At 42.0% G+C, this 20139-nt stretch overlaps 1 protein-coding gene across 1 annotated transcript in view; it reads left to right on the plus strand.

Moving 5' to 3' along the window:
- Positions 1-1313: 1313 nt before the first annotated feature.
- The window catches only part of zdhhc15b (zDHHC palmitoyltransferase 15b), a 103412-nt gene continuing 84586 nt past the window's right edge, over positions 1314-20139 (plus strand). The window contains exon 1 of the mRNA XM_072595420.1: positions 1314-1645. Coding sequence (XP_072451521.1) covers positions 1528-1645 — 118 coding nt within the window. The 5' untranslated portion in view covers positions 1314-1527. The remainder of the gene's footprint in view (positions 1646-20139) is intronic.

Consider the following 20139-nt stretch of genomic DNA (forward strand, 5'->3'; position numbering starts at 1 on the left):
TGTAGCACCTTATCAAATGCCTTCTAGAAGTCCAAATAGATAACATCCATTGACTGTCCTTGGTCTAATCTGCTTGTTACCTCCTCAAAGAATTCCAACAGATTTGTTAGGCATGACCTCCCCTAATGAAACCATGGTGACTTTGCCCTATTTAACATGCAATTCCATGTATTCAGAAATCTCATCCTTCACAATGGACTCCAAAATCTTACCAACGACTGAGGTCAGATTAATCCGTCTATAATTTCCTGTACATAATTTCCCTTCTTAAGTGGGGGGGGGGGGGTTACATTAGCAATTTTCCAGTCCTATGGGATCCTCCCTGACTTCAGCGAATCCTGAAAGATCACTACTACAGCCTCCACTATCTCTTCAGCTATCTCCTTCAGAACTCTGGGATGTAGTCCATCTGGTCTGGGCAATTTATCCAATTTCAGACCTTTCAGATTTTCTACCACCTTCTCCTCAGTGATAACCACCACACTCATCTCTGCCCCCCCCCCCCCCCCCACGATTATCTTGTACTTTGGGGATATTACTCGTGTCTTCCACCATGAAGACTGACGCAAAGTATTTGTTCAGTTCCTCAGCCATTTCTTTGTTCCCCATTACTATTTTTCCAGTGTGATTTTTCCAGCAGCCCAATGTCCACTTTGCCTTTAACAAAAGAAACTCTTGCAATCTTTTCTAATATTACTGGCGAGCTTACCCTCATATTGAATCTTCTCCTTCCTCATTTCTTTCTTCATTGTCCTCTGTGGTCTTTCTAAGCTCCCCAATCCTCTGGCTTCCTACTGCACTTCGCCACATTATATACTCTCTCTCTTGCTTTTATGCTGTCCCTGACTTCCCTGGTCAGCCATGGTTGCCTCATCCTGAGGCAACTATGTTGAGTTCTGAAGTGTATAAAGCGTTAAAATGGAAAGTGGGTGTTGTTCCTCCAGTTTGCATTGGTCTTCACTGGAAAAGTGCAGTAGAATAATGTAGGAGTGGACCAGGGTGAATTCATGCCATCTCCAGCCAGATGCCTCCTCAACTTGGCATTTCATAAGGACTGTTCCAGATAGAAATTTAGTACCCATTGATACCTGATTGAAATACAGGACCCAGGCAATAAAATCAGTGTTATTTTGCTGGGAAGACATTGTGGGTTGCAAGCGTTAGAGGGCGACACAACATCTGTTCTCCCAAACTCTTCTCCAGAACACCCTCTTTGGCTGTGTCATACGAAAGGAGTCGACGAATTCCGGAAAGAGCCGAAGAGCGCGGACGCCGCTCCGGAAAGAGCCGGCAATTGCGAGGGACGGTCGGAAAAGAGCCGAAAAGTGCGGCCTCCGCGCCGAGAAGAGCCGAAGAGGGCGGACGCCGCTCCGGAGAGAGCCGAAGAAGACGGGCTCCGCTCCGGAGAGAGCCGAAGAGGGCGGAGGCGTCCGGCGGAGCCTGGGAGAGGAGAGGGCAGGCGGGGTGCTCGGTGTTCGGGCCGTGACGGGATTGTGGAGGTGCCGGCCGGTAGGCCGGGTGAGGAAGATGGCGATATCGCGGGGTCTGTGGTGCTGTCAGCGGATATTGGCCTGGATTCCGGTGCTCATCATAACCTTGGTCGTGCTGTGGTCTTACTACGCCTATGTGTTCGAGCTGTGTGTGTGTGAGTGCCTCTTTGTTGTCAATTGATGTTGACAGGAGTAGGAAGTTATTGGGCACGTCCACTCAGGGATAAAAGTCTGTTAACATCAAGGTTCAGATCACAATCAGACTGAGTATTTTGATCTCTTACAATCTGTCAGGACAGCAGGATCTCACAATGCAAGAACTTGCTGCTCAGCTCTTATGATGTATGTGTTTAAATAAGATTCTTTAGGAACTACTATTGCCAGTCCAGTTATAGTTTCACGTAACTTACTATAAAATCTGAAGTTATAGCTACGTCTTTTAGAAGCTCACCTGCTAAAGTTTATTCGTGCCAGTGTTAAGACTCTTGTCAGATTATTTACATTAAGAGATATAAATGCATGTTATAGATTTAATCCAAGTTTCAATTTTCCTTTGTTTTGGTTCTCCTTTTATGGCTTGAAAGCAAACAAGTTGATTTTTAACTAATGTAAATAGTTTTATTATAGTTAGTTCTCTAACAGTGCTGTGGTTGGATAAGCTGAAAATGTCAGATACGTGTCTTGTTTGTAGATTGAGTGGAACCAGGTCTGTCATTAGGTAGTGAACAGAGAGTCATAGAGATGTACAGCATGGAAACAGACCCTTCGGTCCAACTCGTCCATGCCAACCAGATATCCTAACCTAATCTAGTCCCACCTGCCAGCACCTGGCCCATATCCCTTTAAACCCTTCCTCTTCATGTATCCATCCAGATGTCTTTTAAATGCTGTAATTGTACCAGCCTCCACCACTTCCTCTGGCAGCTCATTCCATACACACACCACCCTCTGTGTGAAAAAGTTGCCCCATACCTCCCTTTTTATATCTTTCCCCTCTCACCCTAAATCTATGCCCTTTAGTTCTGGACTCTCCCACCCCATGGAAAAAATCTTGCCCCTCATGATTTTATAAATCTCTCTAAGGTCACCACCTAGTTTCTGGCGCTCCAGGAAAAACAGCACCAGACTATTCAGCCTCTCCCTATAGTTCAAATCCTCCAACCCTGGGAACATACTTGTAAATCTTTTCTGAGCCCTTTATAGTTTCAAAACATCCTTCTGATAGAATGGAGATCAGAATTGCATGCAATGTTCTAAAAGTGGCCTAACCAATGTCCTGTACATTTGCAACATGACTTCCCAATTCCTATACGCAATGTTCTGACCAATAAAGGAAAGCATGCCAAACACCTTTTTCACTATCCTATCTACCTGCGATTCTACTTTCAAGGAGCTATGAACCTGCACTCCAAGGTTTCTTTGTTCAGCAAGACTTCCCAGGACCTTACCATTAAGTGTATTAGTTCTGCTCCGATTTCCTTTTCCAATATGTGGCACCTCAGATTTATCTAAATTAAACTCCATCTGCCACTCCTCAGCCCATTGGTATCATCTGCAAACTTACTAACTATACCGCCTATCATTTATATGGACCCAGCACTGATCCTTGTGGCACACCACTGGTCACAGGCCTGTACCACCATTCTTTGTCTTCTACCTTCAAGCCAGTTCTGTATTCAACTGGTTAGTTTTCCTTGTATTCCATGAGATCTAACTTTGCTAACCAGTCTCCTTACTGAAAACCTATATCGATCATGTCTACTGCTCTGCTGTCATCAATCTGCTTTTTTTAACTTCTTCAAAAAACTCAGTAAAGTTGCCATGCACAAAGCCATGTTGACTATCCCTGATCAGTCCTTGCCTTTCCAAATGCATGTACATCCTGTCCCTCAGGATTCCCTCCAACAACATGCCCATCACCGATATCTGGCTCACTGGTCAATAGTTCCTTGGCTTGTCCTTATCACCTTTCTAAAATAGTGGCACCATGTTAGCCAATCTCCAGTCTTCCGGCATCTCGTCTGTGACTATTGATGTTACAAATATCTCAGAAGGGATCCAGCAATCACTTCCCTAGCTTCATGTTTCCAAGATTAGCATCCTTCTGAAATAGCTATGGCATTGCTGTTTCATTCAAGCAATTTCTTAGCCATACTTCAATAATCAATCTAATTATGATACGTTTTTAGAACCAGTATCTAGTGCCAAGTCACTCTTAAGTGAAGAACTGCATTTTGATGCTACCCTGAATTTTCTTTTTAATAGTTTGTATCAAGTTCCTTTATCTGACGGTCTTTTTTTTTAAACTTTAAGTAGTGCGCTAAATTTATATTTTCTATTCCTCATCTCTGCGTTGTTTTTTCGGATTCACTTGTAGTTCTGAGGATGAATCCTATAAATCTCCTCTGCGATTTGATGATTCTCTGTTGTATATTCCAATACTGCTAACTCTGATCAGAACGAATTGTGACCAGACAACAGTATAGTTTTAGCAGAACAGCATCAGACCATCTCTGATTTGGTGGATTATGTTTGCAGTGTTGTTTGCTACTCAGTACCTGGAGGTGGTCAATGTTAAGTCTATTGTACTTCCATATTTCTTTCAACATCTAGCTAATTAAACACCATTTTTTAATGACAAAAAAAAAATTGTTGGAAAAGCTCAGCAAATCTGGCAGTATCTTTGGAGAGAAATCAGAGTTAACATTTTGGGTCCAGTGATCCTTTCTCAGAACTGATGATAGCTAAGAAAATGTTGGTTTATATGCAGAAAACAGGATGAGGAGAGGAGGGAAGCAGTAAATGATAGGTGGGGATAGAGCCCAAAGAAAGAGAAGAGCAGTTGGACAGTCAACGGAGTAGATAACAACCCAGGGTGAATAGATGTTAATGGGGACTGTTAGTGGCTAACAATGGGTGATGTGTAATAACAGACTATGTGATAAGAAGGCCTGGTTTGTGGGGACTGGGGCAAAGACATGGGAGAGCTCAAGCCCTGGAGTTATTGAACGTGATGTTGAGTCCGGAAGGCTGCAGGGTACCCAAGCACCTCATTTTCTGCTTGGGGACCTTGTTATCACAGTCTGTTATTACACACCACCCATTGTTTGCCACAAACAATCCTCATTGACAGCTATTCACATTCCTAGCCAGGTTGTTATCCACTCCTTCGTCTGTTCAGCTGCTCTTCTCTCTCTCTGGGCTCTATCCCCACCTATCATTTACTATTTACCCCCTGCCCCGTCCTATCAACTGTATATAAACGAACTTTTTCTTAGCTACCATCAGTTCTGAGAAAAGGTCGCTCAACTTGAACCATTAACTCTGGTTTCTTTCCAAAGGTGCTGCCAGACCTGCTGAGCTTTTCCAACAATTTCTATTTTTCTCTCTGATTTACAGAATCTGTCGTCCTTTCAGTTACCAGTTTTGAAATACATTCCTATTACTTTTCATACATAGAAGATAGAGTCATAGTCAGATGTTATAAACTAGAAAATTGTAAATTAACTAATTGACTGTGGCCTTGGTAAATTATTCCTACTTGTCTTTCTCAAACTGAGTCCAGTGCCTCTGAGTCCAGTATCTCCAGTGCCTCTCCTCTGTCCATCATTTGAGTGGTGATGCCTTCAACTGTGTCCATTCTCATCTATCCACATCTAATCAGAGAAGGACCTCCTATAATGAGCTGCAATGATCTCTTCCTATTCCTACATTATTACCTCTGATGGCACCTTCAATAATATATTGTTAGCCTCTCCAGTTTCTGATTCTGTGATGTTTCTATAGGGAAAAACAAACTCAGATTCCATATGTACCCTGATGATACCCAGATCTACCTGACTGCCCCTCACTGATTCTGATCTTTAGAAGAGGATTCAATGCTTATCCGAAGAGAAAGAAGCAGAGGAGGGAAACTTAATAAGTTGCTATTACACTGAGCCATCATGGACGTTTTGAGATGAATGTCCCCCTACCCTGTAATATTTCTAACTTTCTATGATAAATCAAACAGTTTGTCCAACACCTAGCATTGGATCAGCAGGTTTGCTTGAACTAAATATTTGGATTACCGGTAGACATTGTCATTGACCTATAAATAAAGAGGCGGACATACCACCAGTGCTTCACCAGAGACTCTCACTGATATCTTACCTAGTATGGTGTCAAAACGTCTGAAAACAAACCTTCAAGCTCAGCGAGCTAACTTACTTATCATCAACCTGAGCTACAAATCTTGTCAAAAATCGGTAATTGCCATTGATCTCCACCACAAGCCTTATTCTATAGCTACTGACTCCAACCCTTCTCCATAATAAGTGTCTGAGGCCAGAGCAGACTTTACACAACCTTGGTATCACATTTTACCCTGAGACGAGCTTCCAACGACATATCCATTCTGATACCAAGACTGCCCATTTCGATTTCTGTAGTATCACTTGGTTCCGCTGGACTTTCAACTCTGTGGCAAATAGGACTATGTCATATTGGGATGTCTGGTCAGCATGGACAAGTTGGACCAAAGAGTCTGTTTCCATGCTGAATAACTCTATTACTATGAGTGTGTAACTGCTGCTGAAACATAGGAATTAGGAATTCAGATCTTCAAGCCTGCTCCGCCATTTAGCATGATCATGCCTGATTTTATACTGATCTCAATTCCACTCTCCTTCCTGCTCCCCACAGACCTTTATCCTACTTTTCAACTGAATCTGTTGATTGATTCTGCTTCTACTGCCCTCTGGGGCAGTGAGTTCCATAGATACACAACCCTCGGAGAGAAGTAGTTTCTCATTATCTCAGTTTTGAACCTATATTTATAACCTCTTGCTCGAGACTGGCCCACAACATTCATCTTATCTATCCCCTTTAGCATTTTATATATCTCAATCAAATCTCCTTCATTTGTCTGAACTCCAGTGAGTTATGAGCCCAAGCTGTTTGAGTGCTCCTCATGTAACAGCCCTTTAATCCCTGGAATCAATCTGGTGAACCTAACCCTGAACTGTGTCCAGTGCCACCACATTCTTCCTCAAGTAAGGAGACCAAAACTGATACAATATTCAAGATGTGGTCTCATCAAAGCTTTATATAATTGCAACAACTGTGCTTTATTTTTATAATTCAGTCCCTTTGCAATACATTACAGGATTCCATTTGCCTTGCTTATTATATGCTGCACATGCATACCCACTTTCTGTGATTCATGCACAATAGTGTCCCGAACCCTCTGCACTGATGCACTTATCTGTAGACAATTATTCTAATGCTGACCTGACCAGTCTCCCATCTTCCACCTGACATAAAGTTGAGCATGTCCAAAACTCTAGTTGTATCGTAACTATGACCAAGTCCTGTTGACTCATTGCCCTGTGCTCACTGACCTACATTATCTTCTAAACAGGCAGTGTCTTAATTTTAAAATTCTCATCCTAGTTTTGAAATTCTTTTATGGCTTCACCAGCTCCCCACTTGCCTCCCTATCTCCTGTTATAGACCAGACCAGACCCCCTCAAAACATTTCAAGAAAGCAGCCCGGACCCTAACTTTGCTAGTTGCTTTAAGGAGGTGTGGGTGGATATTCCAGGAGTGATGCAGCTAGTCCAGTCACTTAGTTTTAAACAAAACAGAATTTATTGGCAAGATTACCGAATGAAACACAAACAAAGGAGAACTCCACCTCACCCTAGTTCTAAACTTCCAGCTCAGTAACTGTCTCCATGACTTGTCCGGACTTGTCCTACCTGCCTATCTTCTTTTCCACCTATCCACTCCACCCTCTCCTCCTTGACCTATCACCTTCATCCCCTCCCCCACTCACCCATTGTACTCTATGCTACTTTCTCCCCACCCCCACCCTCCTCTAGCTTATCTCTCCATGCTTCAGGCTCACTGCCTTTATTCCTGATGAAGGGCTTTTGCCTGAAACGTCAATTTCGAAGCTCCTTGGATGCTGCCTGAACTGCTGTGCTCTTCCAGCACCACTAATCCAGAATCTGGTTTCCAGCATCTGTAGTCATTATTTTTACCTAGAGAATAACTTAACCTATCTCAAAACCCAGTAGATTATTCCAACTTAATGATGCTTTCCAAATTCCTGCAACAATCCCCATAAGCGTCCCTTGTCAAAAAAAAGTCAAACCAAACACTTTTTTGTGTTTGGAGAGAGAGAGATGGCAGCGAGATTCAGCCTTGTAGCTGAATCCTTCAGCCTTCTCCCTTGTAGCTGTTTCTTTGACCAGCAGCTTCAAAACTGACTGACTACTTTCTCTGAACAACCATACTGTTAAAACCCAAACCAAACCAGAGTAAAGCTGAGCTGGGAGAACTGGCCACACTCCTTTTGTTGTACAAGTGTTTTTTTTTAACTTGAAAGCCTTTTGCCTGAGACAGTATATGTTCGTTATACTTAAATTGGCCCTAAAATCCATAAAAAACAGACCGCCCGAAGGCTGTGCGATTCTGAGCTCTCTGAAAAATAAACAACGACAACATAACCTTATTAAAGGAGCAGTATCATCACACCTCCACACTCCCTAACCAATCTCTGAAAACTTCTCTGACCTACAACCCTCGGATCACTGCACTGCACTAGCTTTTGTACATGCCCAATTTTAATTGCTCCACTGTTGCGGACCTTTCCTTCAGGTGCCTAGTCCATAAGCCCTGGTATTCTCTTCTCAAAACCTAGTAATTTATGTATGTTTCAGCATAGCCCACTAGATGCTTCCTTTTCATTAGCAACTTTCAGTAACATGATACTGTTAGCTTATATATTAAAAAAATACATTTCTGAGAGAAAAAAAATGAACACTGACCCAATATACGGAAGATTGTATTTGATCAAAGCGGTCAGTTTTAAGAAGGGCCTTAAAGGAGGACAATGAAATGGAGACCTAACATTTCTTATGAATGTCCATATCCCTTGCAAAAACCATTTCTTATTCCATAACACTTAAATGGATAGTATCTCTACTGCATAAAGTATGCCCCTTCAAAAATCAAATAAACTGCTGGTTCAGGTTGTATTTTATTTCTGTTTATGGATTCATACAGCTTGTACTTTTGGATTACAACTTTGTACTGTATGTGAAAATGTAATGTAAACAAGAAGTGACCAATGAAAATGAACCTTCAAATAGCTTTATGGGTGGCACAGTGGTTAGCAGTGCCTCACAGTGCCAGAGACCTGGGTTCAATTCCCGCCTCAGGTGACTGTCTCTGTGGAGTTTGCACATTCTCCCCGTGTCTGCATGGGTTTCCTCCGGGTGCTCCGGTTTCCTCCCACAATTCAAATAAAATGTGCAGGTTAGGTGAATTGGCCATGCTAAATTGCCCATAGTGTTAGGTGTTGGGGAATTGGTTTGTGTGGGTTGAGCTTTGGCAGGTCGGTGTGGACTTGTTGGGCCGAAGGGCCTGTTTCCACACTGTAAGTAAACTAACCTAAAGTAATCTAATCTAAAGCTTGCAGAACTGGGTATTTTGAGTAGGGGGAATACTGAAATGGGATTTATTATATATTTAATTTAAGTGCGGTGTTATTGTACTTGCACTAGGATTTTAACGTTGGCACTGAAGATTTTTTAGTGAGGATTTTCAGTCTTGATAATCCCCATCCTCCCTGTGCTGTCAGAATACCAATAATTAAAAATCCGTAGTTTGATCCAGGGCAGAAAACAGGCCATACAAACTGCTACTAGAAGTTATTAATTCAGTTTGCATATGGCAGTTATTGTAGATGTTAATTTCATCCAGTTTTGTTTTGGAAATTCAGATCAATTTTGTCAGCTTGTTTTTAATGATTTATATAGGATATCCCAAAGGGTATGACAGGATTACAGTGTGATACTGCCATTTGAGATGGAGTTCGATCCTGCTCTTTCAGGATATATTCCAGCCAAATTCCATAGAGATTCTTAAGAGCCATTACATAACTCTGCCGTAATTCTACCCAAATCTTGCCACTGTCACTGAATCTCAGCATTTTCTAATGAGATGCACAATATAAGCATAAATCCAGCAACAGATAATATGCTCTCTTCCTCCTGTGGTCCAGTCCATTGTTGATGAAAATCTTCTAGCCATCAAAATTAAGGCTATTTCTCAAGGTTGCTACTGGTTGCTATCTGTTCACATTTCTCTACTCACATTATGTATTGGAAAAGTAATGCTTCATCTCAAATAAGGATGAGAAACACAACCAGAAAATGCAGAAAATATTCAGCAATCCATTGGGAGTGCAAAGATAAGTTAATGTTATTGAGATCTGTCTCTTGATTAAATTTTACAAATATAAACCATAAGTATTAAGTTAGCCTGAAGCAGTGGTTTTTTAAAGAGCAACAAGATGGTGCTATTTTCTGGGTCTGTAGATTGTGAAGGAGCAAATGTGGCCTTTAGCAGAGTGATGTGCTCTTCTTGTCAGGTGTGCGAGTTTAGGGGGAATTTCCATGTTACTGATGATTATGTTTGCAGGAAGTGACTTTGGTTGCGAATCCTATCAGATCTCATGGATCAGTTGGAGTGACAGTCAGGGGTAGTAAGGAATTTGCAGGAGCTAGGAGGTATCATGGATGGCAGTTATAGGAAGGGAGAAAAGCCGCAGGTAGAAAGGTAGGAGAGAGAGGCAGGTAGTGTAGGAGTCTCCTGTGGCTATCGCAATCTCAGACAAGTATGATGTTTTGGAAAATGTAGGGTGATGGACTTTCAAGAATGTAGCATGAACAGGCAAGTTTCTGGTACTAAGAATGGCTCTAATGTAATCAGGGGTACGTCCGGTTCCAAGCAATCAATTATGATGGGGGCTGTCTAGTAAGAGGCACAGACAAATGTTTCTGTGGCTGGCAGCAAGCAATCAAAATGGTGTGTTTGCTCCCTGGTGCCAGGATCAAGGATCTCTCAGAGAGGGTACACAACGTTCTCAAAGTGGAGAGGGACCAGTAGGAGGTCATTATACACATTGGAACTAATGACAGAGGAAGGGAAAAGGATGATATTCTGAAGGGAGAATATAGAAAGTTAGGCAGAAATTTAAAATGAAGGTCCTTGAGGATAGTAATATCTGGATAATTACTGGTGCTACGAGCTAGTGAGAGTAGTAATAGGAGGATAGAACAGATGAATGCGTGGCTGAGGAGCTGGTGCAGGGGAGAACGGTTCTCATTTTTGGATCATTGGAATCTCTTGTGGGCTAGAAGTGACCTGTATGAAAAGGATGCATTGTATCTGAATTGGAAGGGGACTAATATACTGGCAGGGAGATTTGTTAGTGCTGCTCAGGAGAATTTAAACCAGGAAGTGGGGGTGGGGTTAGTGGTAGTGGTGAGACCCAGGGAAATAGCGAGGAAAGAGATCAATCTGAGACTGGTACAGTTGGGAAAAGGGGCGAGTCAAACAGTCAGGGCAGAGAGAAACAAAGCAGAGAACAAGGTAGGATTGATAAATTAAACTGCATTTATTTCAATGCAAGACGGCAAACAGGGAAGGCAGATGAACGCAGGGCATGGTTAGGAATATGGGACTGGGATATCATAGCAATTATAGAAACATGGCCCAGGGATGGACAGGACTGGCAGCTTCATGTTCCAAGTTACAAATGTCATAGAAAGGATAGAAATGGGACAAGAGTGGAGGGGAGGGTGAGTGGCATTTTTGGTAAGGGATATTATTACAGCTATGGTTAGGGAGAATATTCCTAGGAATACATTCCAGGGAAGTTTTTAGGGTTAAACTGAGAAATAAGAAAGGGATGATCACCTTATTAGGATTGTATTATAGATACCCTCCCCCCTCCATAGTCAGCTGGAAATTTGTTTCTCAATTGTAAGGAGATCTCAGTTATCTGTAAGAATAATAGGGTGGTTACTGTAGGGGATTCTTAACTTTCCAAACATAGATTGGAACTGCCACAGTGATAAGTGTTTAGATGGAGAGGAATTTGTTAATTGTATACAAAAATATTTTCTGATTCAGTATGTGGATATACCGACTGGAGAAGATGCAAAAGTTGACCTACTCTTGGGAAATAAGGCAGGACAGATGACTGAGGTGTCAGTGGGGGAGCAGTTTGGGGCCAGTGACCATAATTCTATTATTTTGAAAATAGTGATGGAAAAGATAGACCAGATCTAAAAGTTGAAGTTCTAAATTGGAAGAAGTCCAATTTTGAAGGTATTCAGCAAGAATGTTCAATAGTTGATTGGGGGCAAATGTTTGCAGGTAAAGGGACGGCTAGAAAATGAGAAGCCTTAAAAAGTAAGGTAACTAGAGTCCAGAGAAAGTATATTCCTGTTAGGGTGAAAGGTCAGGCTGTAGGTGTAGGGAATGCTGGATGACTAGAGAAATTGAGGGTTTGGTTAAGAAAAAGAAGGTAGCATATGTCCAGTATAAACATTAGGAGTCAAATGAATCCTTAGAGTATAAAGGCAGTAGGAGTGTACTTAAGAGAGAAATCAGGAGGGCAAAAAGGGGACATGAGAAAACTTTGGCAAAAAGGTTAAGGAGAATACAAAGGGATTCTATAAATACATTAAGAACAAAAGGATAACTAGGGAGGAATATGGCCCTTCTAAGATCAGCAAGGCAGCCTATGTGTGTAACCGCAGGGGATGGGATAGATACTCAATGAGTATTTTGCATCAGTGTTTACTGTGGAGAAGGATTTGGAAGATACAGAGTGTAGGGAAATAGATGGTGATTTCTTGGAAAATGTCCGTATTACAGAGGATGTGGTGCTAGATATCTTAAAACACTTAAGTGGATAAATCTGCACAACCTGATCAGGTGTACCTTAGAACTATGCGGAAAGCGAGGAAAGTGATTGCTGGGCCCCCTGCTGAGATATTTGTATCGTTGATCGTCACAGGCGAGGTTCCAGAATACTGGAAGTTGGCTAACCTGATGCCACTGTTTAAGAAAGGTGATAAGAACAAGCCAGGGAATTATAGATGTAAGCCTGACATCGGTAGTGAGCAAATTGTTAGAGAGAATCCTGAGGGACTGGATTTACATACATTTGGAAAGGCAAAGACTGATTAGGGATAGTCAACATGACTTTGTGGATGGGAAACCATGTCTCACGAACTTGGTTGAGTTTTCTTGAGGACGTAACAAAGAAGATTGATGAGGGCAGAGCGGTGGACATATCTATATGGACTTTAGTAAAGTGTTCAACAAGGTTCCTCATGGTAAACTGTATATCAATGTTGAATCTCATGGAATAGAATGAGAACTAGCCATTTGGATACAGAACAGGTTCAAAGGGAAAAGATGGAGGGTGGTGGTGGTGGAGAGTTGTTTTTCAGATTGGCAGCCTGTGACCAGTGGAGTGCCACATGGATCAGTGCTGGGTCCACTACTTTTTGTCATTTATACAAATGATTTGGATGTGAACATAAGAGGTATAGTTAGTAAGTTTGTATATGACACCAAAATTGGAGGTGTAATGGACAGTGAAGAAGGTTACCTCAGATTCGAACGGGATCATGATCAGATGGGCAAATGGGCTGAGGGGTGGCAGATAGTGTTTAATTTAGATAAATCTGAGGTGCTGCAATTCGGAAAAGCAAATCAGAGCAGGACTTATGCATTTAATGGTAAGATCCTGGGGAGTGTTGCTAAACAAAGAGACCTTGGAGTGCAGGTTCATAGTTCTTTGAAAGTAGAGTCACAGATAGATAGTATAGTGAAGAAGACGTTTGGTATGCTTTCCTTTATTGGTCAGAGCATTGAGACTAGGGGTTGGGAGATCATGTTGCAGCTGTACAGGACATTAATTAGGCCACTGTTGGAATATTGCGCGTAATTTTGATCTCCCAGCTTTCAGAAGGATGTTGTGAAATTTGAAAGGGTTCAGAAAAGATTTACAAGGATGTTGCCAGGGTTGGAGGATTTGAGCTAAAAGGAAAGACTGAATAGGCTGGGGCTGTTTTCCCTGAAGCATTGGAGGCTGAGGGATGACCTTATAGAAGTTTATAAAATCATGAGGGGCATGAGTAGGATGAATAGACAATGCATTTTCCCTGGGTTGGGAGAGTGACGAAATAGAGGGATAGGATTCGGTGCGAGGGGAAAGATTTACAAGGGACTTAAGGGGCAACATTTTCACTCGGTGGGTGGTGCATGTATGGAATGAGCTACCAGAGGAAGTTGTGGAGGTCAGTACAATTACAACATTTAAAAGGCATCTGAGTGGGTATATGAATGGGAAGTGTTTCGAGGGATATTGGCCAAGCGCTAGCAAATAGGACCAGATTAGGTTGGGATACCTGGTCGGCATGGATGTATTGGACTGAAGGGTCTGTTTTCGTGCTGTACGTCTCCATGACTATGACGTTATGTAACTGTTGGTTTGAACTGTTCATTTTCATAGGGTGTGGAAAATAGAGAAGGTTAACCATCAGTGTTGCAGTAACAGTTTGGGAGTGCTTAAATTCTGTTTACTTAATCTATGCAAAGACAAAATACTGCAGATTTTGTAAATTTGAAATAAAAACAGAACTACTGGAATACTCAGCCAAGCGGGCACCATCTGCAGAGAGAGAAATAGAGCTATGATGAGGATGTTACGACACTGGATAAACCCCCACCTCCCCCCCACCCTGCTAATTTTAAACCAGCAATACAGAAAAGGTTTATCCCGTGCAGTAATTTGTGAAAATTCGAGAGGCCAAGAACTACTTAAAGTAAAGATTAACAACTTTATTTCTTAAAGAATAACAGAGAATAATTAACTAGCAACTATTTACAACTCCTTCCTCTAACCTATCTTTTACTTTCCCTTCTATAATACTGGTCCAATAAACCCCCTGATTAAGACTTGCTGAAAAATTCAAATTTCAAACCAAGCTGTCGAATCTTCTCCTTGCGGATTTGCTCACCAGGTCGGTGTTAATGTTTTTCTCTATGCAAACTCCTTCTCTAGACAGGTACCTCTCAAACAGTTCTGACAGCAGTCTACATCTGTTGGTCTTTTGGAAATTCTCCCCCAACTGTTCAATTTTTCTCGGTTTTATACCCCCCAAAGCATCGGATTGTGTCATTGGCTTTTAATATTGTCAATACTGTAAATTCAAACTGGAATGGAGTTTGGTTTTTTTTGGGGTGGGCTATAATTTAAACTGATTGGCCTAATTCAAATTTGTGTTAGTCTCCAGGCAACCAGCTGCACTAGCTGCTGGACCAAAAGGGTCCATTGTATCTTGTTCAGAATACTTGGTGCTGTCAGATAGTTCTGCTAGCTTTTAAAGGTACAGTACACCTACATCTTCAGAACAAAGACGCAGGAAGTAACAAAGTGACTATGAAAATGGAGTCTGATGGGGTGGTGTAAGATTATGCAGTTTGGCACAAGAATAAAAAAGAACCATGTTCTTTAAATGATTATAGATTGTAGCGTTTAGAGATGCAGAGTGATCTGCATGTCCTAGTGCATGAATTCTAAAAGGTTAGAATGTAGGTACAGTAAGTAATTAGGAAACCTAATAGGGGGGAATTAAATACAGAAGTAGGGATGTCATGCTTCAATTATTAAGGCATTGCACAGACCACATCTGGAGCACTGTGCATTTGAGGAAAGATATAAATGTGTTGGTCGCAGTTTAGAGAAACTGGTCGTTGGAATGAGTGGGTTTGCCTTATGAGGAAAGGTTGGATAGGCTAGGCATGTTTCCATTCAAATTCAGAAGGGTAATGTGTTATTTAATTGAAAGATCTAAGGTCCTGAGAGGTCTTGACAGGGTGAATGTGGAAATGATGTTCCTTCTGTGAGTCACAGAGTCATACAGAATGGAAACAGACCCTTCAGTCCAACCAATCCATGCCGAACATAATCCCGAACTAAACTAGTCCCACCTGTCTGTTCCTGGCCCATATTCCTCCAAACCTTTCCTATTCATGTACTTATCCAAATGTCTTTTAAACGTTGTAAATGTGCTCACATCCCCCACTTTCTCAGGAAGTTCATTCCACATGCAAACCACCCTCTGTGTAAAATATTTGACCCTTATGTCTTTTTTTAATCTCTCTCCGTTCACATTAAAAGTGTTCCCCTGAGGATCCAAGGTGGCGATCTGAGAGGTCTGCTATGCTGGGCTCTGCACCATAACCCAAGCTAAGTGGTGCTTTTACACCCCCCACCCCACCCTCCCCACCATTAACCATCCGTGAGAAAAATCAAGAGAATAGAGTGAAAAAGTCCCTAGCACCCTTTAAATTCCAATTATAACATTGTAAGGAGATGATGAAGTCGGCTAAAGGGAAGGGAGCGTGAGGATCACAACAGGCAAGGCACTTCTCTTTAGTTAAGATTAGGGGTGTGCTGGACAAGAAGGGCTTATGCCTGAAACATCAATTTTCTTGCTCCTACGATGCTGCCTGAACTGCTGTGCTTTTCCAGCACCACTCTAATCTTGACTCTAATTTCCAGCATCTGCAGTACCCACTTATGCACGGCACTCCGCTTGAGTGTCAGGCACACCCGCAGTCGCAACCCCAATTCCCGCTGGTTGCCCTGGAACCCTGGAGTTTGTAAAACTTCGAGAAAAACTTGTGTCAGTGCGAGAACCGATGCAGAAGCATGAGCAGGAGATCCATGCGTCGAGGCGGTCAAACACAGGACTGCAGCCAAGAATTCACAGGATGGATCCGAAGACTGGAAGTCCAAGTTCGGGCCCTGCTGGACCAGGTCAACAACTCGAGAACAAAGGTCGAAGGAAACATTTATGGTTAGTTGGGCTCCCGGAACGTGAAGTAGGTGAGGGCCTGGTCAGCTTCCTGGAGCAGTGGCTTCTGCAGTTCCTAGGGCTGGAAGTCAACTCACGCCGGGGGTGTGTGAAGCGAGCCCACTGGATTGCGATGTGTGGGTCAATCAGATCAGCCCCTGCCCAGTCCTAGTGCGACTCCAGTATTACAAAAGGAAGCAAATGATAATGGAAGCCTCCAGAAGGCTGGGAAAAGATTCACAGGCCCTGGTGTACAAGGAGCCGAAAATTATGTTTTCAAGACTTCTCTGGGGCTATAATTAAGAAGAGGAAATCTTTTGAAGTCAGGAAAAGGCTGAGAGACTTGAATTTCCAATACTCTGTGAGGTAACTGGCAGTACTGCGCTTCAGCCATGGAGGGTCTGTTTATAACTTTGTCCCAGCAGAGAAAGCAAGGGATTTTCTAGACTCCTTGAAATAGTTGGTTTGGATCAGAAAAAAGTTATGGACAATGGTACATCCTTTGCTCTCTTGGTAGTTGGTTTGACACGCTTGGTATTGCTCACATGTAAAATTCCCTTTTTCCTTTCTGTTTGCTAATTCCAGTTATTCCATTGCTTTCTTTTGGGTGTGGGGTGGTTACTTCTGTTAAAGATAAATGGGATTGACATATCGAGGGGATGGGTTGGGCGTCCACTTTTAATTGTGTGTAAATAATTGGTTTTCTTTATCTCTGTACTACTTGGGTTTGGGACGCTGCCTTAGCTGGAAGGAACCATGATGGTAGTCGGAATTGGGATGAGAGCCCCCTATGGGTGAGGGGGAAATTTCCAGTTATTTGTTGTCTTTATGTTTGTTTAATCTAGGAGTAGTAATTAGTTTTTTTTAGTATTAGTGGTGGTTTTCTCCACCAGGTGCACCATGAGTAAGCTTCTTCCCTTTGTGGGGCCACAGGCCACTTGGTACGGTCATGGCAAGTGATTCATTTAGATGGTGCACCTGGAATATTAAAAGGGAGTCATTTCCCAATCAAAAGGAAGAAGGTGCTGTCAAACCTCAAATTAGAGCGTTGACATTGCCCTGCTAAAAGAGATACAGCTGAGTGACTAAGAACATTTGAAGTTACAGTAGGAAGCATTTGGTCAGGTATCCTTTACCTCTTTTAACTCTAAAGAAGAGGACTGGCCATACTCGTACAAAACAACCTTCCATTTCAGATAATAGACCAAATTAAGGGCGAACATGGATGATTCATCATCCGTAAGGCCTTAATACACAGGAAGGAGTATGGCATCCTGAGCGTTTAATGTCCTTTAGCGCACCCACTTAAATTTTTAATTGACACATTCTCCAAATTGATAGCTCTTGGGATGCACCATATGATGACTGGAGGAAACTTTAACCGTCTCATGGACCCTGAGGTGGACAGATGCCAAGCAGTCTTTCGGGTATCTCCCCGCAATCCAGACAGTTGGTGGACGTATGTGGGGAGTTGGGATTGGTGGATGTGTTGAGTATTTCCTCCCTAATGGTAGGGATTTTACCTTTTACTCCAACCTGCAGATATGCCACACGAGAATTGATTTTTTTTTGTTCCATTAGTCTGTCTGGATACGGTGCTATCCTGCGGGATTGAGAACATAGCCATTTCAGACCATGCAGCAGTGTACTTGGATGTTAAGATCAGAGGTAGTGGAATAGATACTCATGCATCCATTTCTTTTAAAGGATATCAAAGTTATAGAGTACTTCATAAGGGAGTTTAGGACCTTCTGGGACATTAACTCGGGTACAGCCAGTAACCCATAGATGCTTTGGGAGACCATCAAGGCATACGTAAGGGATGTAATTATTTCATATTTAGCAACTAGGAAGAGACAGAGTGAAGAACAACAACATATGCTTGAGGCCTGGCTGAAGGCAGCCGAGTCGGCATGTTATGACAGACTGTCTGTGACTAAGTTACAGCGGGTCACAGCTTTCTGGGCTGCTCTGAATTCAGTACTTACCCAGGCGGCGAAGAGACAGGTTTCCTTTGCAGAGCAAAGGTTGTTTAAATATGGGGATAAGCCAGGTAGATACCTGATTTATTTGGCTAAGAAGAAAAGTGCTCACATCCATTGTGTCTACTAGGGAGAAAACTGGTACTATTACTCGGAAGTCTAAAAAGACTAATACGACATTTAGGAAATTTTACGCAGAGTTATACCAGTTGGAGGGTTGTGAGGATGGAGTAGCAAAGATTGAATCTGTTTTTGAGAGTGTGGACCTCCCAGGTATAAATGCAGAGCAAGCCTCCCTTTTGAATGCACCCTTAACAATACAAGAGGCAGTAAGGGAGCTCCAAAGTGGCAAAGCACTCAGCCAATATTGGAAATGTACAATAACTCTTACAGCCAGGACTGCCTTCCGCCCTCTCTTAGGGAGGCCAATATCTCCCTTATTCTAAAGAGAGAGAAAGACCCTGAAGACTGTGACTCGTATAGGTTTACCTCACTGCTGAATGTAGGTTTTAAAATAATCTAAAACATTAGCTTTGAGATTGGAGAAGGTATTGCCCACTATCATAAAGGAAGATCCAAGAGGATTTGTTAGGGATCCTAACTGTTCCAATAATATCAGGAGAGTGTTGAATGTAGTACAGTTATGTCAGCAGAGGTCAATTCTGGGCTTGGTGGTCTCCTTGGATGCGGAAAAGGCATTTGACCAGCTGGAATGGCCATATCCTTTTGGTGTCCTGGAAGGTTTTAGCCTTGATCGGGCTTTCACTAGGTGGGTGGCAGTTCTGTATAATGACCCTTTGGCAGCGTAAAATAAGACAACTTCAGCATTGAGAGAGGCAGCCAACAAAGGTGTCCTCACTCGCCACTGCTATTCACCTTAGTAATCGAACTGCTGGTGGTGGCTATTCAGAAGGACTCCGAATGTAGTTGCCCCAAAAGTTCCGGGGGGGGGGGGGGGGGGGGGGGTGGTTGGTTGGGGGGAAGGCTTGAATAAATACGGGTGTAATAACTAATGCTCCAATGGAAGCTTTGGTGGGGATACATCAGGTGGTGTAACTTGATTTAGTTTAATTTAATGTGATTTGAGTTAATTTAAGTTGATCTTATCTAGTTAGACTCAATCTAAGTTAGGTTAGTTTAGTATAAGGTAAGCTAATTTAAACTAATTTGCTAAGTTCAACTGTTTATCAAGTTGTAACTAGAAAGTTGTAACAGCTTTGACAAAGGGTCAGTTAGACTCAAAACATCAGCTCTTTTCTCTCCTTACAGATGCTGCCAGATCTGTTGAGATTTTCCAGCATTTTCTCTTTTGGTTTGTAACTAGAAAGATCGTTCCATACCTTTTTGATAACTTTGGTTGGTTTTGTAGAGTAGTGGGTAGCTTATTGTTAATATGTTTGTAATATAAGATTGTTATACTACCTTTTGTACTTTTTGTGAAAAATAAAAACCTTTTTTCAATTAAATAAAAGATTCCCCAGTCTTGAAATTCAGCCATCCTATGGATAAGACAATTGCCATTAACTCTATCCATACCCCTCATTATTTTATAAACTTTAATAAGGTTACCTCTCAACCTCCTATAATGTGGAAGAATCTAGAATTGGAGGTCACCATTTAAAAATAGAGAGTTGCCCATTTAAGAGAGAAGAGAAATGTTGTCCTCTGAGAGTTCAGAGTCTTGGGAACAGTCTTTTTCAAAAGTTGATTGAAGAGGAGCCTTTGAATACTTTTAAGGCAGTGGTAGATATGTTCTTGATTATTAAGGAGGTGAAAAATTGTCAGACGTAGGTGAGAATATGAAGACGACAGATCAATCATGATTTTACTAAATGATGGAGCTGACTCAAAAATCTGAGTGGCCCACATAATTCATACATTCATAATGTTTCAGATCAGTACCTCATTTTCTATTCACTTAACCTTTAAGTTTTAGTGCTTAGCTAGTAA

This window comes from Chiloscyllium punctatum, chromosome 25, assembly GCF_047496795.1.
Source record: "Chiloscyllium punctatum isolate Juve2018m chromosome 25, sChiPun1.3, whole genome shotgun sequence".
NCBI classification, from domain to species: domain Eukaryota; kingdom Metazoa; phylum Chordata; class Chondrichthyes; order Orectolobiformes; family Hemiscylliidae; genus Chiloscyllium; species Chiloscyllium punctatum.